Source organism: Orycteropus afer, unplaced genomic scaffold (genome assembly GCF_000298275.1).
Source record: "Orycteropus afer afer isolate SDZICR_OR568_19922 unplaced genomic scaffold, OryAfe1.0 scaffold00002, whole genome shotgun sequence".
NCBI classification, from domain to species: Eukaryota; Metazoa; Chordata; class Mammalia; order Tubulidentata; family Orycteropodidae; genus Orycteropus; species Orycteropus afer.
In genome coordinates, this window is record NW_006921589.1 from 270116 (window position 1) to 288868 (window position 18753).

The 18753-nt window shown below is 39.2% G+C and overlaps 1 protein-coding gene across 1 annotated transcript in view; it reads right to left on the reverse strand.

The window, feature by feature from the left end:
- MFF (mitochondrial fission factor) overlaps positions 1-18753 on the reverse strand; it is a 38323-nt gene that overhangs the window by 2295 nt on the left and 17275 nt on the right. Inside the window, exons 4-7 of the mRNA XM_042783634.1 lie at positions 15051-15139; positions 7202-7360; positions 3607-3639; positions 2074-2133 (exon numbers count right to left, since the gene is read on the reverse strand). Coding sequence (XP_042639568.1) covers positions 2074-2133; positions 3607-3639; positions 7202-7360; positions 15051-15139 — 341 coding nt within the window. The remainder of the gene's footprint in view (positions 1-2073; positions 2134-3606; positions 3640-7201; positions 7361-15050; positions 15140-18753) is intronic.

An 18753-nucleotide genomic window follows, 5' to 3' on the forward strand; every position in this document is an offset into this window, starting at 1 on the left:
TGCCTTAGGTACTATGCTACCAGAGCTCCCTAATAAACAGCTTTACTGAGGTATAATTTACATACCACATAATTCATTTCACATGTGCATCTATTTTAAATCTTGTATAATTATTTGGTAGCACGGCTTAGTACTGTTTCTGAATGAGCAGAATATAAAAAAATTAAACTAAGACATTATTGCAGCATAATGCACAGACAGCTGGCACATGGGGACCACACTCTCTAACAGTCCAAGCCAGTCCCCACTGGAACACGCACAGCACCACATAGAGGGTGTGAAGGAGAGTTCTGTTTTCAACCAGACACATTAAAGACAAAGCTCGTCAGAAAATGTTTTTGTTTCAAATGCTGTTGAAAATAGTCCAGACACGGTCCCTGTCTGGCCCTAAACAAAGCCTGGGAACAGAACGTGCTCTAGCCACGCAGTGTGCTCCCAGCCAGGGTCTTCATCCCCCACACTGACGACAGCTACGCAGACTGCAGTCTCAGTGACAGATGACGTACAGTGACTCTGTAACAATCTCTTATGGCTAAATTGACTTGCTTTCTTGCTAAATGCCCCCTTCTCATCAGAACAGGGCACAAATCCTACAATATTCAGAGTAAATTTATCAGTTAGCAAACTTCGACATTTACAGATGCTGGAACAATGGGTCTACAAACATCTCAGTCAATTATTCTTTTGATCATTTAAACAGAATTATTAAATGATTAGTGAAAAAAAATAAGAGCTCAGGATTCCTTTCTTCACATGTCATCTCAAATTCAATTGTTATATTTCCTGAAGTCACGTATGATATGAACAATTAGAAAAAATCAAATATAAGGAATTGTCTCAAAGGTGAAAAGAACTTGCACTGAACACAGAGAAGGAAGCATGAGGGAAAGGGATAACTTATAGTTAAATCCTGAATTAACTAAGGTTTCGGATATCTGTAAAGAAAATCTTCACTCACAAAGAAATCTAAGACTATGGCAATGACTTTATCTATATAATTCAATTCAAAACAAACAAAAATATCACTTTAAAATCTATGGTTTAAACCAAAACCTGTATTAAGCAGAACTAAAAACCCTCTTCAAAACACTAAGTTAGACCACTGGCTAAAAGCACTTGCATAGAAAGGTAAAAGGCCCCGAAGCTCAGAGAAGACGTGGTGCTGCAGGGAATGAATCCTGTGAAGGACCCCAGTGGGCAGACTGGCCAGGGCCCGGGCAGTCGCCCTCCTCTAACGGGCTCCATGTTAGTGACTAGCTCCTCCCTTGCTTCTCTTGCTTAAAAAAGAATGTGCCTGTTTCCTGCCATCACAGATGCAATGCTGCCAGTTTACAACCTACTGCTCTAGAAGGTACACTTCTGTTTAAAATAAACTTGAACTGGCTCTGAAAGAATTTTACCAATGGCATCTGTGAACACCAATCCATTCTGTTTTCTCGTTTAGTTTTTCAAAAGATGGGAAAATTAAATGGGGATTTTGGCCCTGAGAACGGTTAAGTATCTGTACATGCCACTCCATCTGTCTTTGTGCATGACTGGAAGAATTAATTAATCAGGGCGAGCCTGTCAAAGTGTGCAAAGGGCTAAAGCAAGAGAGAAAGGCTTACATTAACAGGTAACAAACACTTTTAACAACCAAATTCCCTAAATGTTCAACTTTCCGAGTAGTTAGGCTGTCAAAGCTGCCCCTCAATGGAAGACGATGCGTTCTAGACAATTAACACCTGAAAAAGATGAAGCCGAGGAGTCTCAGGCAACAATTACAAGATGCACCTAAAGCAAGATATAAGATTCCTGCCCTGCGTTTTAACGTTATCTCCGCTAAGCTACTAAAACGGTATTTAAATAAAACATCTCAGATGTCACATGCCGTACCATAATTGTCAAGTATTTTCCCTATACCCAGTGACCATATGTTATCAACTATTAAACTGTGTTTTCTCTCAGAGAAGTGGTCATGTATAAAGAACAGCGACAGAAGTTCAAGCTCTAATACAATACCACATGCACTGTGCTGTAAAATACAAATTCTGCAAGTGTTTACCCTGTTAACCACAAAGTCGCGGAATTTACCTGACGTTGTCATGATGAGGATTAGAAGTGGCGGCAGCAGACCCACCACGCAACACGGGTCTAAGGCAGGTTTTTGCGGGAGAAGGCACAAGACAGAATCAGGAAACAGAGAAGTAATAAAATAAAAGCAAAAACAAGACACATAAATGTCAAATGTGATTATATTGTATGTTTCAATACAATATAATATTTCTCAAATACTTTAAAAACCTTTGTTTCATATGTCCTCCATTTTATGATTTTCATAAATTGAACAATATCACAAATGATTAAAGAAACACAGAGAATCTATACTGATGTCAGAAAACAGCACCAATGAACAAAACCATCTGACTTTGGTGCTTATATTTTAATTTATGAAATTCAAGACAGAGGACAACTCTCCTTGAAATGTTTCTTTTCTAAACGGGGGGGGGGGGTCACTAATCACTTCAGGGCATGTCAGGAACTGGCTGGCTGCCCCTGCATGATCATGGCTGCTCATCTGAAGCAGCAGCCCCATCCTAAGAGCTGTACGTCCTTTCCCTCCCACCCGGCTAAGTGAGGTCAGCGCCTGATGTCTTCACACAGCTGTCTCTCCTTCAGACCCCCAGCTCTCAGAGCAGCACTGTCAGCCTCGGTTCCGGAGCCAAGATCACAGACCTGCTTGGAAGCTTGAACGACAGCACATTACAGATGGTGCAATCAAATATGGGAGTGGGTCTGACCATGAGCGGCAACCAGGAGTGACGTACAGGGCTGCTGGCTGGGAGACTAAGGCATGCGGGAAGGCCGTGGGACTCTCCTCGATCCCAGAACATGCTCTGGGTCTAGAATAGCAAAACCTAGATAAGCAGTTACCTCTCCAATACATTTTATTGTTTTCAAATCAGAAAACTAAAGCTTTACATGTTTTCTGATCAATTCCCCAAAAAATAAACAGCGATACTCACTAATCTGAGGAAGCAGATTAGGAGTATAGGACCTATCAGTGGGTTTTGAGAATTATCACATCCATTTTGAACGTCTCATTCTTTAAGTAGCTGCCTAGTGTCTGCTTGAATTTAAGTATCAAGGAAATTCTTAATTATAGCAAATGTTTAATATCAAATGCACTAATTTTTTTTTTTTTTAATAACTTGGCAAAGCTATAGAATTCTGATTACAAATCACTATTTTCTATAAGTCAATTCAGAAACGAACATTTTAACTGTCAGCTTCTACAATTCCTAAAGGAGTTACCAATGTTTAAAGGAACTTCTGGAGCCTAGAGGATAAAGGTTTCAGAGACTTTTGGGGAGACATGTTAGGCTTTTACTTTGTTTGCTCAAGAATAGTGAGAAGTTATATATGCTTGAGACAGGTTTTCAACTCATCCTCTCCTGCTAGCTATTCACTCTGTGGTATCAGGAGATCTGTTATCTGACTACAATCTAAATGACACTAAAATGGTCAGCTAAGTCAAGTCTCCACTGCTGATGCCACATGCTACATATTCCACCCTGGAGATTTCCCTTTTGTAAGGAATGCAGAGCCAGAAAATGATACAGTTACCTTTCACAACGTATTTCATTTTGTCTTCTCACACTGGCAATTGACACATATAATATAAAAGTAAATTAGACAGGTATTTGGCAAAATTTGAAAATTCATTCAAGTACCACTTTCTAAGTATGATTTAATACATATTAAAAAAATCTTTTCAAGTTTGATAACAAGTATGTTCAATGCTTTGTAATTAGGGTGGGGAAGGGAGGGCAACCCAAGGCTACAAGTTTCTGCATTAACTTGCTACATTGATATTTTAAAAAATAATATACACAATCTAACTTAATAGAATATGTGTTTTTTGCTATAAAAATGTAAACTGCTACAGTAAATAGTTTGAGGCACTAGGAATTATATGTTTTTTTAAAAAAAGCCAAATTACAAATAACACTGTATCAACTATAACTTTGCACTGCTAGGCCTTTCAAATGATATATTTATAGGAACACCTGCAATAGATATTAATTTTTCACATAGTGGTTTCTTATTCTATTCACTCAAAATGATTATAATCTGTAAAACAAACCAAAAATTGTATAAAAATAATCAAGTCCCTCCTAAAAATAAAACTTAAGCATGCTATTCTTACCTAGAAACTAAGTTGCTCATTTGAAATGGTAACACTTTGCATCAGAGAATGAGTTACATTCTCTCTAACAGATGCTGGACAACTAACTGGGCATTTCCCCACCAGCCCAAACCAAATCATAACTGTGTTTTAAATGCGGCTGCCACCTGGTGCCTGTCCCAGGTATTTTGGTAAGATCTCAGCATGTCAGTTTTCCAAATGCATAGTACTACTGACCTGTATAAATGAACTTTTCTACTGTAGTCCTAGGGTAAATATTTGTTTTCATATTAAGCTTGGCTTAGGTCATCGTATTTTCATATGATGAGAAAATGAAGATAGTACATAAAAAGTGTCTCTTAAAGTGTTAAATAAAAATAGTTCTTATGTCAAGTAACTATGAATCTGCATTACTTTATGATAATAAAGCAAGGAGAAAGCTTTTCTCTTTGATTTTCTGCCAAATAGTTCTAGCCTAATTTAAATATATGCCTAATGGAATGGCACCAAACCAAGGGTAAGACTCTGCTGCGTTAGCATAACAGCCAAGAGCAAGAAAACAGAAAGTAGAAAGTGAAACACAGCAAAGAACATAAAAGCACTTAAACTTTATAAGCAGTATTCTTTTATAACCATGCAAAGAGAACATTATCCAAATTTCACATTCCTATTTCTCATATCTTAACAGTTCTCAGAGTAGAAATAAAAAGTGACCTGGCACTTACAATTCTGTTTAATCTCATTCCACATTTAGATTGTTAAGAGATTAAAATACATTTTTTTTTTTTTTTAATCTACCTTCCAATAATGAAAGCATCCAATAAGACTGATGAGAATCTAGAATCTAGTCCTCTAGCCTCCAAGGTCACAACTAACAGTATGCATCCAGGAGCAAAATATCATTAATACAACTTTTCTGTGAATTTTTAAAATCTCATTTAAGTGGTAATAAAAGACTGTCCCTTTTCAGAAAAGGAATTTTAAAGTCATCAATTAGAATGAAAAAAAATTAAAAAACCAACTGAAGGCTCAAAACAGTTTTTCCATGATGAAAGAATACATAGTAAGATTTCTGACTTTAGACTTTTGAACATGAGGTTAAAAAAAATATTTCGACCATGGAGGAAAAAACTGTAGCTATTTCTATGTGTTCCAGAGCACTACAAGGAACTGTGTAGATGCTGGGGAGAGGAAAGGGGAACAAAAAATAATGTCATTGTGCTGGGATTTTGTCATCAAGCTATTCTTTAATCCATACAGGATTTGTTGTTGTTATGTGCTGTCAAGTCGGACATGACTCACAGCGACCCCTCCTTGGGTTTCCGAGGCAGTATCACTACGGAAGTAGATTGCCCCATCTTCCTTCCGAGGAGTGGCTGGTGGGTTTGAACCGCCAGCCTTCTGGTTAGCAGTGAAGTGCCTTAGGCACTACACTATACAGGATTTAGAAATATCTTTCTCATTCAGATACTCTAGTGTAATAGCATTTGATATGATATAATTGGACCTAATAATCTGGTCTCTTCTAAGGAAATAAGGAAGACCTGTCCTAGTTAAAAAGTTAAAGAGGATACGAGGTGAAAAGTAAAGCTGGTTTAAGGAGGGAACAAATAACAGGCTTCTGTAAATACTAGTTCTTAAGTGTTAAGTACTTTATATTCACTATCTTTTGAGGGGTCTCCCACTTCACTCAATAAAGAATTTGAGGCCATTTTCCAGGAAGCAAGATATTATGATCTATGTATCCAAAAAAACCAAACTCACTGCCGTCAAGTTGACTGCAACTCATAGCGACCCCTCCTTGGGTTTCCAAGGTGATATCTGTACGGAAGTAGACTGCCCAGTCTTCCTTATGAGGAGTGGCTGGTGGGTTTGAACCGCCAGCCTTCTGGTTAGCAGTCAAGTGCCTTAGGCACTATGTCACTTTTTTTTTTTTAAACAGAGGAGGAAAATGAGACCCTGGGAAGGCAGTTAAGTTGTCCAGGGCTATGATGCAGCTAGGGGTGGAGCAAGACTGAGACAGAATCTGAATGGCCCTCTGAAGCCAAGCTTCTCTCTCCCTTGGACAGAGATACAAATATCTATGCCCCCACCCCACCTCTGCCATGAGCGTTCACTCTAAGACCTTCCTGGGGCAGCTTAGAAAGGCTGTGAACTTAACACTAGCCAAGCAGAGAACAATGCTGGCTCACAGTCACTAAATAAAATGTATGGAGCTGAAGTGAAGCTACTGGACCTTTCCCACATTATGTCAAAACAAAGCTCCCCGTGTTTTATCTTTCTTCTTTCGGAACCATGTTTGTGAAAACGCGCAAATACAGCAGTAAAATTTATTTCCCCATGACATATGTAAAACGCTATGCAGCAGTGAAGTGTAAAAAGTATTTGAAAGAACTGCATAAAAATGTATTTGCATGAATCAGTCTAAGTGTGCTACTAATGATTTTACTTGGAGACGCTCAAAAGTGAGATAAGTCACCAACACTGAAAATGTCAGTAATATGAAAAGGACAAGAGTATCTGGGATTTCTAAAACAGGCCTAGAGCTGCCTGGCTAAGAAGGAAGGAAAAAAATGTCCTGGCAGCTATACTGACATCACCTTCTCAAATTCACTTCCTTTATTAGTCCAATTATATTACTATGACAAATGGTTAAATCGAAATAATTACTAAGAGCCAGTGCTTCAGTCCCACATCCCACACTCAATCCAGTCGCTCTCGGCATATCCCAAAGTGGAGTCAGGTGCTCAGAGTAGGTCAACAAAGCCATTAAATGAAGACACTATATACATCCTGCATACAGTTAGTAACCAAATACTCTCCCTGACTGAAGGGACTCTAACATAATCTTGTGAAATGTGAATTTTGGACAATAAATTTCATAATAAAAGAAAGCAAAGCAAGCAGTTTCAAACCAATGCGTCTTGGAGATGAGAAGGTGCAAACAGAAAAGGAGGACACCCCAGCCCACTAATAAGGAGGAGCCAAAAAAATATGCAACAAAGCTGGCGAGAGTCACTGACGGCCAATCACCTGCGATTTTCATCCAGCACATCCAAGATCTGCTGGTAAGCCCTACGAGTGGAGGCCTGGATAAGCGACAAAATGCCGCGCGCGGAAGAGAGGCTAGCTCCATCTTCAGGCAACACTGGGGGAGGACAGACTCGAGCCTGCTGTGGCGACGGTGTCACACTGTTTACATAGCACAGCAAACGAAGAAAGAAAGACTCAAGTCAGATTTTCATACAACTTCAGCTGAGCACTTCCCACAAACATTTTAAGAATGACTTTCGTTTTTCTTACCCCTTTCTCCCACCCTTTACATCATCCCAGAAAACAGTGAAAGCAAAGATGTTAATAAACATTTAGAATTGTTTTCAAGACCAGCTACCATGCAGCACCTTTAACTCTTAATATCAACATAAACAAACAGATTATGAAAGAACCACTCTAGAGAGGGACAAGAGCCACAGCGACAGTGACGAGTTTATCAGAGCTCTCGTTTTGGGAGGTAGCATTCTTCAGCAAGTGTATACATTTCAATTCAGTAAAGCAAAGCTCTACAAACCACATTGCACTTGAACTTACAGATGTCCAGAAGAGAATGACAGAGGCTTCTGGTAAACATGTCAAAGTTTAAATACATGACAGTAAACAGGGGTCAGACAAGGTTTAAACACATGAATCAAAAAGTATTCTGTGAAAATGCCATTTCAAATACTTCACAGATAAAGACAATGAAGCAAGCTGAATTTATGATGAATACATCATGCTGATTTAAAGATGGACTGAAGTCTCAGAAAACTGTGACCAAAGCACTTGGGTTGCAAAACTACAGGATAGCTTAATTTCTCCAATTAAGTGGCTAAAACTTAAAATGACCCCAATTCTGTGAATGCACTGAAAGAAGCAGGGCAGTTCTTAAAGGATCAAGACAGTGATTAAATAATCATTGCTGTGTTGTTCAGTGACAAGAGACTTGATCATTTTTTCTGTGTGTGAGCCAAGAGTCACATTTCTCTGCTCCACTGTGAGCACCTCCTAAGAGCTGAGCCCATTTGCAGGAAGCCAGTAACCTCAGCTCTTAAGATCAGAATCAATATTCTCAGAGAGCTGTTTAAACGTCAGAGCATGACCAGTGCGAGGTATTAACCGACATGTGACTCTGGCCTCTGGTTTGTTACAATGTGAGGTTCTAGCCAAGTAAGAGGAGTAGTGTGATACCAAGATGAGGCCTGGACATTCTCTCCCATTGTCAGGGTAAAACCTGCAAGGCTGAATCTCATCTTTGTGCATCAAGGTCCAGAGAATGAACACAGAGCAGAGAGAACAACTGAAAAGGGTTTATTTTTATTTTTCATTCTGACTTGTGCATTCTTTCCTATCTTAACATGTATTTGTGTGGGAACCAAAAATAAGTGGGATAATTTCTGGAAGGAAAGCTAGTGCCATCAGTATTCCCACAGTTCTAGAGAATCAAACAACAAAATCTTCGTCACAATTTTATTAATAACTTTGAATGTCTTGATGATCCAAAGAGAGAAGTACAATAGATATGAAAACTTTGTTTTCCAAAGACCATGTAAGCCAAACCTCAGCACATTGATATATTAACCTGTCAAGGCTGATTCAGAATCAGGCCTAATGATAAGATAAAATCAAAATTTTCATGGATGCTTACACTAATTGTCCAAGGACGGGAGTCTTCTGGAATGTATGTATGTCAACTTATCAGCTGACCTGTGTGGTACTAGACAAAATCCAGTCTGGGCATCCTAGAGCTTATCTGGGATTCAGTGTCTATACTAGCCTCGGCTCAGAATCCTCTTTATGCAGCGTAGCAAAAACCTGCCTCTGATGCGAAATCAGACTGAGAACAAGTTAGAAAAGTATCACCAGATGAAGGAATAAAACCAGCCAGTCCTGCACCATGTAAATATACAATCCCTCTTACTTTCTCTTCTTGACAGAGCTACCAGCACACCTGATAAAGTTTACTCAAGCAAGTTTAAAAAGACTTATCAGTTCAGTTATCTCTTGATATAATTAACATTTTTGTCTTTGCATTTTGAGGCTTCAATGGAACACATTGCTTATCACTCTGCATCAGTATATAAACTAGCTACAAACTACTACATTATAGTCTGAGATAATATCTAGAATTATAATCTTAGACCAATAATGTCCATGGATTAAAATCCAAGTCCAAGAAAAAAATCTGATGGAATTTTGTACATTAAAAATTAAAAGAAGGGTTATTCCTTTTGAGAGAAATCGTTTTTCTAGGAACAAGCAATAATGAATAGCTTACTTAAATTCTAAAAGCTAAGTATTTCCTGTCCGTATACAGGAAGCTGTAAAGTATTCAAACATAAACTGATTTCAGATAAACTGTAAATTCTCATCATGGAATGAACATAGAAGGCTGGATTCTAAAACAGATTATAAGATTCACATGAAATTGGAATGTGTTAATAAATGAAAAACAAAAAACAAACTCCCATGATCTTCAATTGTAACTTAAAAAGAAAAAATTATAAAGAATGATAAAACACGAAATAACATTTTCTATCAATAATAGTACAGATATTTATTTCATCAAAGACCAACATGAAACACATCTGGATTTCTGGTTGTTTCTCAAAAGAAATTAAAGTTTCAAAGACTAGTAAGAAACGTAACTGTTCATTCAGTTACATGACAATGCTTCATGCCAGCACAAACAGGACACGAAGTATTTTTTAAACTGAAGCCACTTTTGACAGTGTATGTAAAGAGTAAAGGCCCTTAATTGTTAATATTTATTACCACCTACAGATAAATGGAATGATTAAGTCATAAGATGACCAATATAACCCCAATTAACCAAAATAAAACAAAAAAACAAAAAAACACACACTCACTGCTGTCGAGTGGAATCCAACTCACAGCGTCCCCTCCTTGGGTTTCTGAGGCAGTATTGCTACAGAAGTAGATTGCCCAACCTTCCTTCCGAGGAGTGGCTGGTGGGTTTGAACTGCCAGCCTTCTGGTTAGCAGTCAAGTGCCTTAAGCACTATGCTACCAGAGCTCCCTAACCCCAATCAGAAACAATAAATTATTTCACAATTCCCTTTTTTTTAAAAGGGATATAAGCCACCTTGAAAGTCTTTTTTACAAATAAACAAATTCAGCAGCAAAAAAGTATGGATTGCATTTTGGCAGTCAGTCTGATGCTAGCCCAAATGGCTGATACTAGAATCAGTGCTGGGAAATAGTGCTTTTGGGGTTGAGTTTCTGTCTACTTATCTACCCAACCTAGGCTTCATGGTTTTTGTTTTTGTTGTTTTGTTTTGACAAGTGAACTATTGTGAAAAGTAAAAAAAAAATAAAACAAAATAAAAAAGTATATTGCAAGAGTGACATTCAGAAGATTATTTAAACAACTGTTAAATGTTAGTAATTTAATAAAAAGCACTGCTGAGGTTCACCATGTTAGTTCATGAGGAACAGCTCTCTGCCATGCTGTTCCACATCTCACCACATGAGTGCAAAATAAACAACACTCACCAACAACACAACTAACATTCAAATTCATGTGGGGTCAGCATGTCATTATAATGAGGAGGTAAGTTCAAAGTCAAGTATCTCCTTTCCCCAGGGTTTTCACAGGAATAATTGTTCTCAACCATGGGGTTAATCTCTCTGGGGAGGTTCTAGCCTCTTCCCAAAAAGCAGTAAAGTGAAAAAATAAAAGTAAAAAAAAAATTTCACTGAAGCACAGATTCTTGGAATTTTAAATAAAGAGAGAATTTTAATTTGTTGCCACGATCTCCAGCAATTTACTAGCTCCTAGAAGCATAAGAGAACCAGAGTAAGGAGAAAAATCATTGGCTGCCAGTGTGGCTTCTTCTCCTGTTGCTACACTGGCTGTTGAATTCTTACACTGCATGCCAAGATGGTTCCCCTCACGGGATGGTCAGTCATTCCCACACATACAGAAAGAAAGGCAATAATCTCAAAAAATTCTTCCAAGCATAATTTTAATTTATGAAATTAAAAAAAAAAGTCTTAAACTTAAGACTTCATTTTCCTTCTGGGTCAAAATAAAATAAAATGATAGTGTGCTGAAATAAAAATTAAAAAAAAAAAAGGGATCAGTGAACTTCAGTTGAATCAATAATGAAGTGATATGCCAATTAAAGCAAACTAAAGACAATGGAAAAGAATTCTTGGTCCTTATGTTTACATTATTCCATTTTATTTTCACCAATACACTCCAAATTACACATCACTTTCTTAGTTGGCTTAAGTTAACCTCTATTATTAACAAAGTACATGCTGACAGAGAAATCCTGAAACAGAGGTATAAAAAGCCAAATGGTAAGAGAATTAGGGTATATGCCAATTACTTGGTAAAAATGGATTAGTATAACATAAGCCTGCAAAATTAAAACAATTCCTACTTGTAAAAAGCAGATCAGATAAAATCTTACGTGTACTCCGGTGCAGAAATCGGTGCTTGGAACCTTGAAATTTTATTTCTTGGGGCAGAATCTGATCTGTGCCACCTTAAATAACAATTATGCTTCTTTTACATATTCAGCTTTTATATCACAAAGAAAAAGCTAGATACGATTCTACTGATCAGAATTTATTTCTGAACCAATAAAAACTAAAACCAAACCCATTGCTGTCAGCTTGATTCCAACTCATAGTGACCCGACAGGACAGAGAACCCCATAGTGTTTCCAAGGCTATAAATCTTTACGGAAGCAGACTGCCACATCTTTCTTCCGTGGAGCAGCTGGTGGGTTTGAACTGCTGACCTTTTGGTTAGCAATGGAGTGAAACAACCACTGCACCACCAGGCCTTCTTTTGTGCCAACAATTGACAATAATTAAAATCCTAGTGCTTCTTGAAAAGTAATTAAAAGAGCACAGGCGAGCACTCCTACTCTAAGACCTGCCTGCACACCCACTGTTAAACCCAAGGGATGAAAGGAAGTGGAGGCAGCAAAGGCTCACACACACAGATCCAGAGTCAAGCTCACGTTGCAAAGAACAGGTAAGGCAGGCAGAGCTAGCAGGAGTGTGGCAGGTACTCAGCAAAAGTAAAAGGAACCGTGTCATAGTAATAGTTTCTTCCCAATCACATTACTAACTAAATATGTAATGTGCTCACCATACAGAACTCTTTAAGGAAATGAAAACCATCAAGTCTAAATCTAAAAGATGAATTCAATGATAAATTATAACATTAACAAGGATAGGAGAATAGGCAAAATCACATTATTAACAAAAATAAAATATAGTTATGTAATGTCAGCAAACCACCATGAACATGCAGTTTTAATTTCCTGTTCTTTTTACTTCCAAAAAAGTTAAAAACCCCCACAAATTAACGAGATGAGATTTTCAACATTTAGAAAACGTCATTAAGGTATTGAAAAGAAAATAAAATTCGAGTCAGATTTGTCATCCTTCCTGTCGGGAAGGAGCTGTGTTACTGGGTAAGTGCAAACACAACTACTAGGTATTCGTCTACCCGAGACCATACTTCTCTGGGCTGGTTTACGCACACAATGTGGCTTCCTTTTTCGCTGTCAGGACATGTACAGTGACACCTCTGAAAGGCGGAACCTGCACAAGGCAGAAACCTGTCAGAGATGGAAATTGCAAATATTTTCCAAACTCAAAAATAAGCAACAGAAAAAGTCACACGCTATTGGAGGCCGAAAGCTTGAGAGCCCTGGAAAACCAAGGGAGTCTCGTGGAGTTGTGGTTCTCACAGGTCTCACTGGACATTTCAGGAAAACACGAAAGTGACACTGCACTCAAACAGCCCTATCACCTCCATTAACGTGAAATGTCTAAGTATAAAGGCCCTAAACTCTAAGCCACATCTTTAAAGGTAAAAACTTCTATTAGAAACTTCTGCTGCCTTTAAATATTACACATAAATAATGCTGCCTTAGCAGTAAATGATGTGGCCTTCTCAGCATCTGTATGAGATATCTGAAACATTCTAGAAACACGGACTCCATAGGCCTGCCGGCATCCCTGGGTAACTTCAGGGGAGCATATCATTAATTAATCATGAAAAACTTCCTATTAATAATGGCAGCATCATTCAGGTAACTCTTTCCTGAAAGGGACATATAATCATTTTAACTTGCTCTTCCTAGGTAACCCTTCACAGGAACTATCACTGCTTTAGGAGAGACCTGAAGACTCTCCAGAAATTAGAACAGCTCTGTGTCTTCTTCACACTGAACACAAGGTCACAGAGTTTCAGTAAAAGGCAAACAAAGACTTTATCTTGAAGTCAGAAATTCACTTATTGAATGAGATGCCAGGAAATGTCTTCATAAACATATATGAAGAAAAACCTCTTTCTACTGAAATACTAAAAGTCCTACCCCATTATAGCCCCTTCTGCATCCCTATACTTTTTAATCAGGTCCACACTAGAACTGGGTATTGGCTAACACAAATACGTAACTCTGCTGAGGTCTAGTTATGTTGTATATACATTTAAATGCTTGCTTCCAACTGCGTGTGCAACCGCTAAAGGGAGATGTAACAGCTGCTGGTTTCCTACTCTTCCCAGAGAAGCTAGTGTGGAGGTTGGCATCACACATGGCCCATGATAAAGTCATGAAAATTGACTGAAAAATTAATAAAAGAAGAAGAAATAGTGATTTAGAAAAGCAATGTAAATCACTATTCAAAAAGGCCACCATCACCAGCAGCTCTGAGATGTAAAACTCTGACCCATTTTCAAAAGGATGAATTTTACTTGTAAAAATCCATTCATTTTAATGGTATAACAACAAGGACTTGCCTGAGCTAAAACATCTTATAGTGGTAGCTTTTAGATCAGCATATATTAATATAATCAAATGAGAAAGAAAATTTAAGTAAATAGTCTTTTAAGCAACAAAATTCTGTTTTTGAAAATGAAAGAGACCTAACAATTAAATGAATCAGTAGGCAGAGTGCTGAAAACATATTCCTGGAAAAAAGAAAGATCTCCCTTGCTGTGTGGTGCTGTTACCATGGTTCAGGAGAGGCAAAGACAGAAGGGGCTGGTCACCATCTTATGACAAACTTGAAAGCAAAAACATTCTACATTGTGCTTTCCTTTTTCAAATCCATGTGCTAGATACATTTTTGGGGGCTACTCTGAGCACTTACGTTTATCAATTTGTCTAAAGTACAGCTTACAAGTGATTCTAAAAATGGGCAAATCTTACATACGGAAGACTACCACACACAGAAGAGGAAAATGCTATTGAAAAAAGTTCACAACAAACAAAATGGTCAGATTTAAGCCTACATAAAGTATTGCAAAAAAGGTAAAACCGATGTAAATGGAAAGCAGATCTGAAGCACTAGTGGAAGTAACAAAACAAAACAACAACAACAACAAAAAAACTCACTGCCACTGAGTCGATTCTGACTTATAGCAACCGCCTTGGGGTTTCTGAGGTGGTAAATCTCTACGGAAGTAGATTGCCCAATCTTCCTTCCACAGGGTGGCTGGTGGGTTTGAACCACCAGCCTTCTGGTTAGCAGTCAAATGCCTTAAGCACTATGCCACCAGAGCTCCTTGTTGCTGTTGTTATGTGCCACTGAGTCAGATGTGACTCACATCGACCCCTCCTTGGGTTTCCGAGGCGGTACGACTATGGAAGTAGATTGCCCAACCTTCCTTCTGAGGAGTAGCTGGTGGGTTTGAACTGTCAGCCTTCTGGTTAGCAGTCAAGTGCCTTAGGCACTATGCTACCTGAGCTCCTCAGAGCTCCTTAGTGGAAGTCAATTATCTAGAAAATGACAGCTGCAGACAATATAAGGGGAAGACACATGAAGGAGGGACAATGCTGAGTGGCTGTACTCACATGGAATCATTTCTGACCAGTTGTCCATTCTGGCGAACAGCATTTTCACTCATAGAGCGTTCTCTTTTCAGCCTGCCAACGGCCCGGATCTGCTGAGGCAAAAACAAAAGGAAAGGAATAGAATAGTCCTTAGCCTCGTAGCTACTTCACATCAGAAGAGCCTAACCCAAGGCTGCTCATAAAATATACAAAGAACATAACCAAGGAATGGCAACCAAGAATTGCTGCCAGGCATGTGTATTACAGAGATATGTTTCAAAACCACTACTTTAATGTAGATAAACTCAGAAATGCTTATTTACTGGTTTATTTTTAAGTAAGAAGCTTATTTGGTACAATTATGAATATTATAATCATATTCCATATTCATATTATTATAAAAACAACTAATAGGAGTTTTTAAAGGCACATACATTGTCAGAATGGGCTGTATTTATATCGTGGATAAATGCTCTTGGCTTTGAAGGTTAAAACAAATTCAGATTTGGTTGGCTGTGTTGAAAACTGGACCATATACGAGTCTTTCTAGCTTAATAGCTGTGCTATCCCAGAAATGGCCACACTACTATCTCCCATTTCACCTGCTCTTTTTAGAAAATGTACCTTTGCCCTCCTCCCATTAAGAGATGAGATTTGGGTTCCTTCCCCTTGAAACTGGGGGGCCTAATGACTGATGCAGAAGTGATGCAATGAGACTTCTGAGACTAGGTCACAAACGACAGACAACACAGCTTTTGCTTTAGTTTCTGGGAGGAAGCCCAACGAGTCACATGGAAAGGCCATGTGTAGGTCTGGCAGCTGATGTCCCAGATGACAGCAGGATCAACCAACCTGTGAGTGAGGCTTCATGCGCAGCCACCCCTGCTATTGTCACCTCTAGCTTCTGAGGCTTCTGGTGGAGGTCCTAGATCAACTCAATAGAACAGAAACAAGCTTTCCCCACGGTGACCTCCACAAACCCCTGACCCACAGAATCCATGAGCCAAAGACACTGGTGTTGTTTTGTAACCACTAAGCTTAGGGTGGTCTGTCACTCAGCAACAGATAACCAGACAAGGGTGATAGTTACCCTTCCTGCTTGCTTAGAAAATGCTTAGTGAAACTAGAAACAGCCATGGCAACTTCATGGTCTAAAAAAAATCAAACCTCACCATAAAGGACAAATGGTATGTGAATCAAATAAACCCTAAAAAGGATTTAAAATTTCAGATTAAAAAAATGCCAATCAGTATTTATAGATGTTTTTAAGATGGTAGATGATCAGTTTATTAGCATCAGCAAAGCAGAATAAATCCTGTATTTCATGACAATAAAACTTCAAGCTGTGCTATGCACCACGTAGTTTCAGAGCACGGTTTAGATTCAGCTGTCAACCATTTACTCATCTAAACAAAAGAAAAAAATAACTTCCAAAAGAGAAAAGGAGTCAACTTGGAGCCTACAGCAAGGGCTCTTTAAAGTTAAACCATAAATCAAAATTGCTTCTGAACAATTATATATGAAACTCAACAGGTACACAATCAAGGACCTTCAACCACAGTGTGCAAGCAAGGGTTCTCCTACAAACCACCCTGATGCTGCCTTCCTGCCCACTGCAGAGATGCTGCCTTCCTGACAGCAGAACTGCTCCGCCAGACAGCAGGGGTTGAGCCAGATGGGTTCCCACCTCAATCAGAACCCTTCCTGCCCTACGTGGTGAGAATCAAGATTGAGCAGGATAGGAAGTGACAGGGGAAGACATGTCTCCGACTTCAACATAACAACGGTCAGAGGGTACTAAGTCTATGATTATTTTCACCATTTCAAAGCTGACCTAAAATGTCTTGACAGGGACATTAAGCTTGATATTACTGCCATGTTGCTATTGTTGTTAATGGGGGTGAAAAACTTGAGGCAAAATCATCTATTTGTATGCCTTGACGTATGCCCAACCTGGACACTAATACAAGAATTTAGCCATTCTTGGGTGACTGGGAACACAGTGATCATTGAAATGCATTTTTTTGTCCTTTAGTTCAAAGTAATGGTGCGGAATCTTCACGTCAAGGTTCTTAAACATCCCTCAGAGCAGCAACTCCCTGGAAGTTGGGCTGCACAGACTTTTATGTCTAGTTAAGCCCTCCTTAGCAAACCATTAACCTGTGGTCAGACTCATATCCATCGGCTTCTTGATTTTCTGATCTTCTGCGAAAACCTGCTCAGTACTCACCAAGTGTCTGGGATTCCTCCTGCATTTGTTTTAGGATGTGATATCTGGCTGCGTCATGTATTATACTTCAGGTCAGCCACAGCCTTTCACTTCACATCCTCAGAGTTATCATGTCAACTGACGGGGGCCATCACACAGACCTAATAACAATTTACTTAATTCCTTACTGTTGGAATAGAGGTCTAAAGGCTTCTGGTAGACATCTATGGCTTTTTGTGTGATTTGGGTGAAAATTTACAGAGCAAATTCATTTTCCACATAGCAGCTCATACACATTTTGTTTCATGACACTGATTGCAATCCCCATAATGCAATAGGTCTCTTCCCATTTCCTCCCTGTGGTTACCACCTCTTCCCTGTGTCCTCCTTTCCCATATATTCCTGCCCTGAGTTATCTCCCCGTGCAAATACTTCCCTTCTGATCTCACATGATTGATTGTTCCAAGGAGCATACCTACCTGGTGTAAATTTTCACCTTATATGTCTGTCTGGTGTTTGGCTGGAAGCCATGGGAGTGAGTTCAATTCCATGTCTGAAGGGTGACTAGGGGCCATAGTCTCAGGGGTTTCACCAGTCTCACACCAGACCAGTTAAGCATGGTCTTTTTTTTTTTTATGATTTTGAGTTTTGTTCCACATTGTTCTCCCACTCTATCCAGGATCTCCAGCACTGATCCCTTTCCAAGTGGTTGACAGTGGTAGCTGGGCACCACCTAGTTCTTCTGGTCTCATGGGAGATTTGCATGGTCCACTAGTCTCTTGAACTAATTCTTTCCATGCATCTTTGATTTTCCTCATTCTTTTTTGCTCCGGATGAGGAGAGACAATTGTTGCATCTAGATGGACAACTGTGGCTTTTGTGTCATCCTTCCTAGTTTCTAGGGCAGCAGCTTTCCATGTAAAATCCTTGATAAGGCTGGCACTAGCTGGATATATTTCTCAGTCCGAACTCCAGCTGTACAATTTATGCAAGACTGCCATAGTATCTGGCATTCTGTGGATGCAATTTCATGGCTTCTGTGTATATGTTACATGTTCTGAAAACATATATTGCCTTTCTCTTCCAAAACCAGGTCAGGGTTTATACAGCCCAACTGTTTTTGCTTCTTCCAGATCTTCTCTGACTGTTGATGGTTCTTGGGTTCCAGACAGTTCAAATCCCCTTTCTCCTGCTCTTCTGGCTTGCTTCTTTGGGCATCCCTGAGTTTCCCTCCTCACCTAATTCCTTTGGCTGATTGCTCCTCTTTGGCTTCCTGGGTTTTACCCCTTTCTCCTGCTTTTCCGGCCTGCTGCTCTGTGCTACGCCCGTGCTTACCTTGCTCCCGGAGACCCGGTCCCTCTCGGGAGGGTAACAAGGGAAAGTATTCAGTGCCAGACAGAGGAACAGTCAGCCACAGGGACCCAGGTGGGGGGGATACGAGAGGTCTCCAACAGCAGGACAAACTTGTCTGTCAGTTTGTCCTACTGTGGTGACATGTAGAAGTGAGTTTTGAGG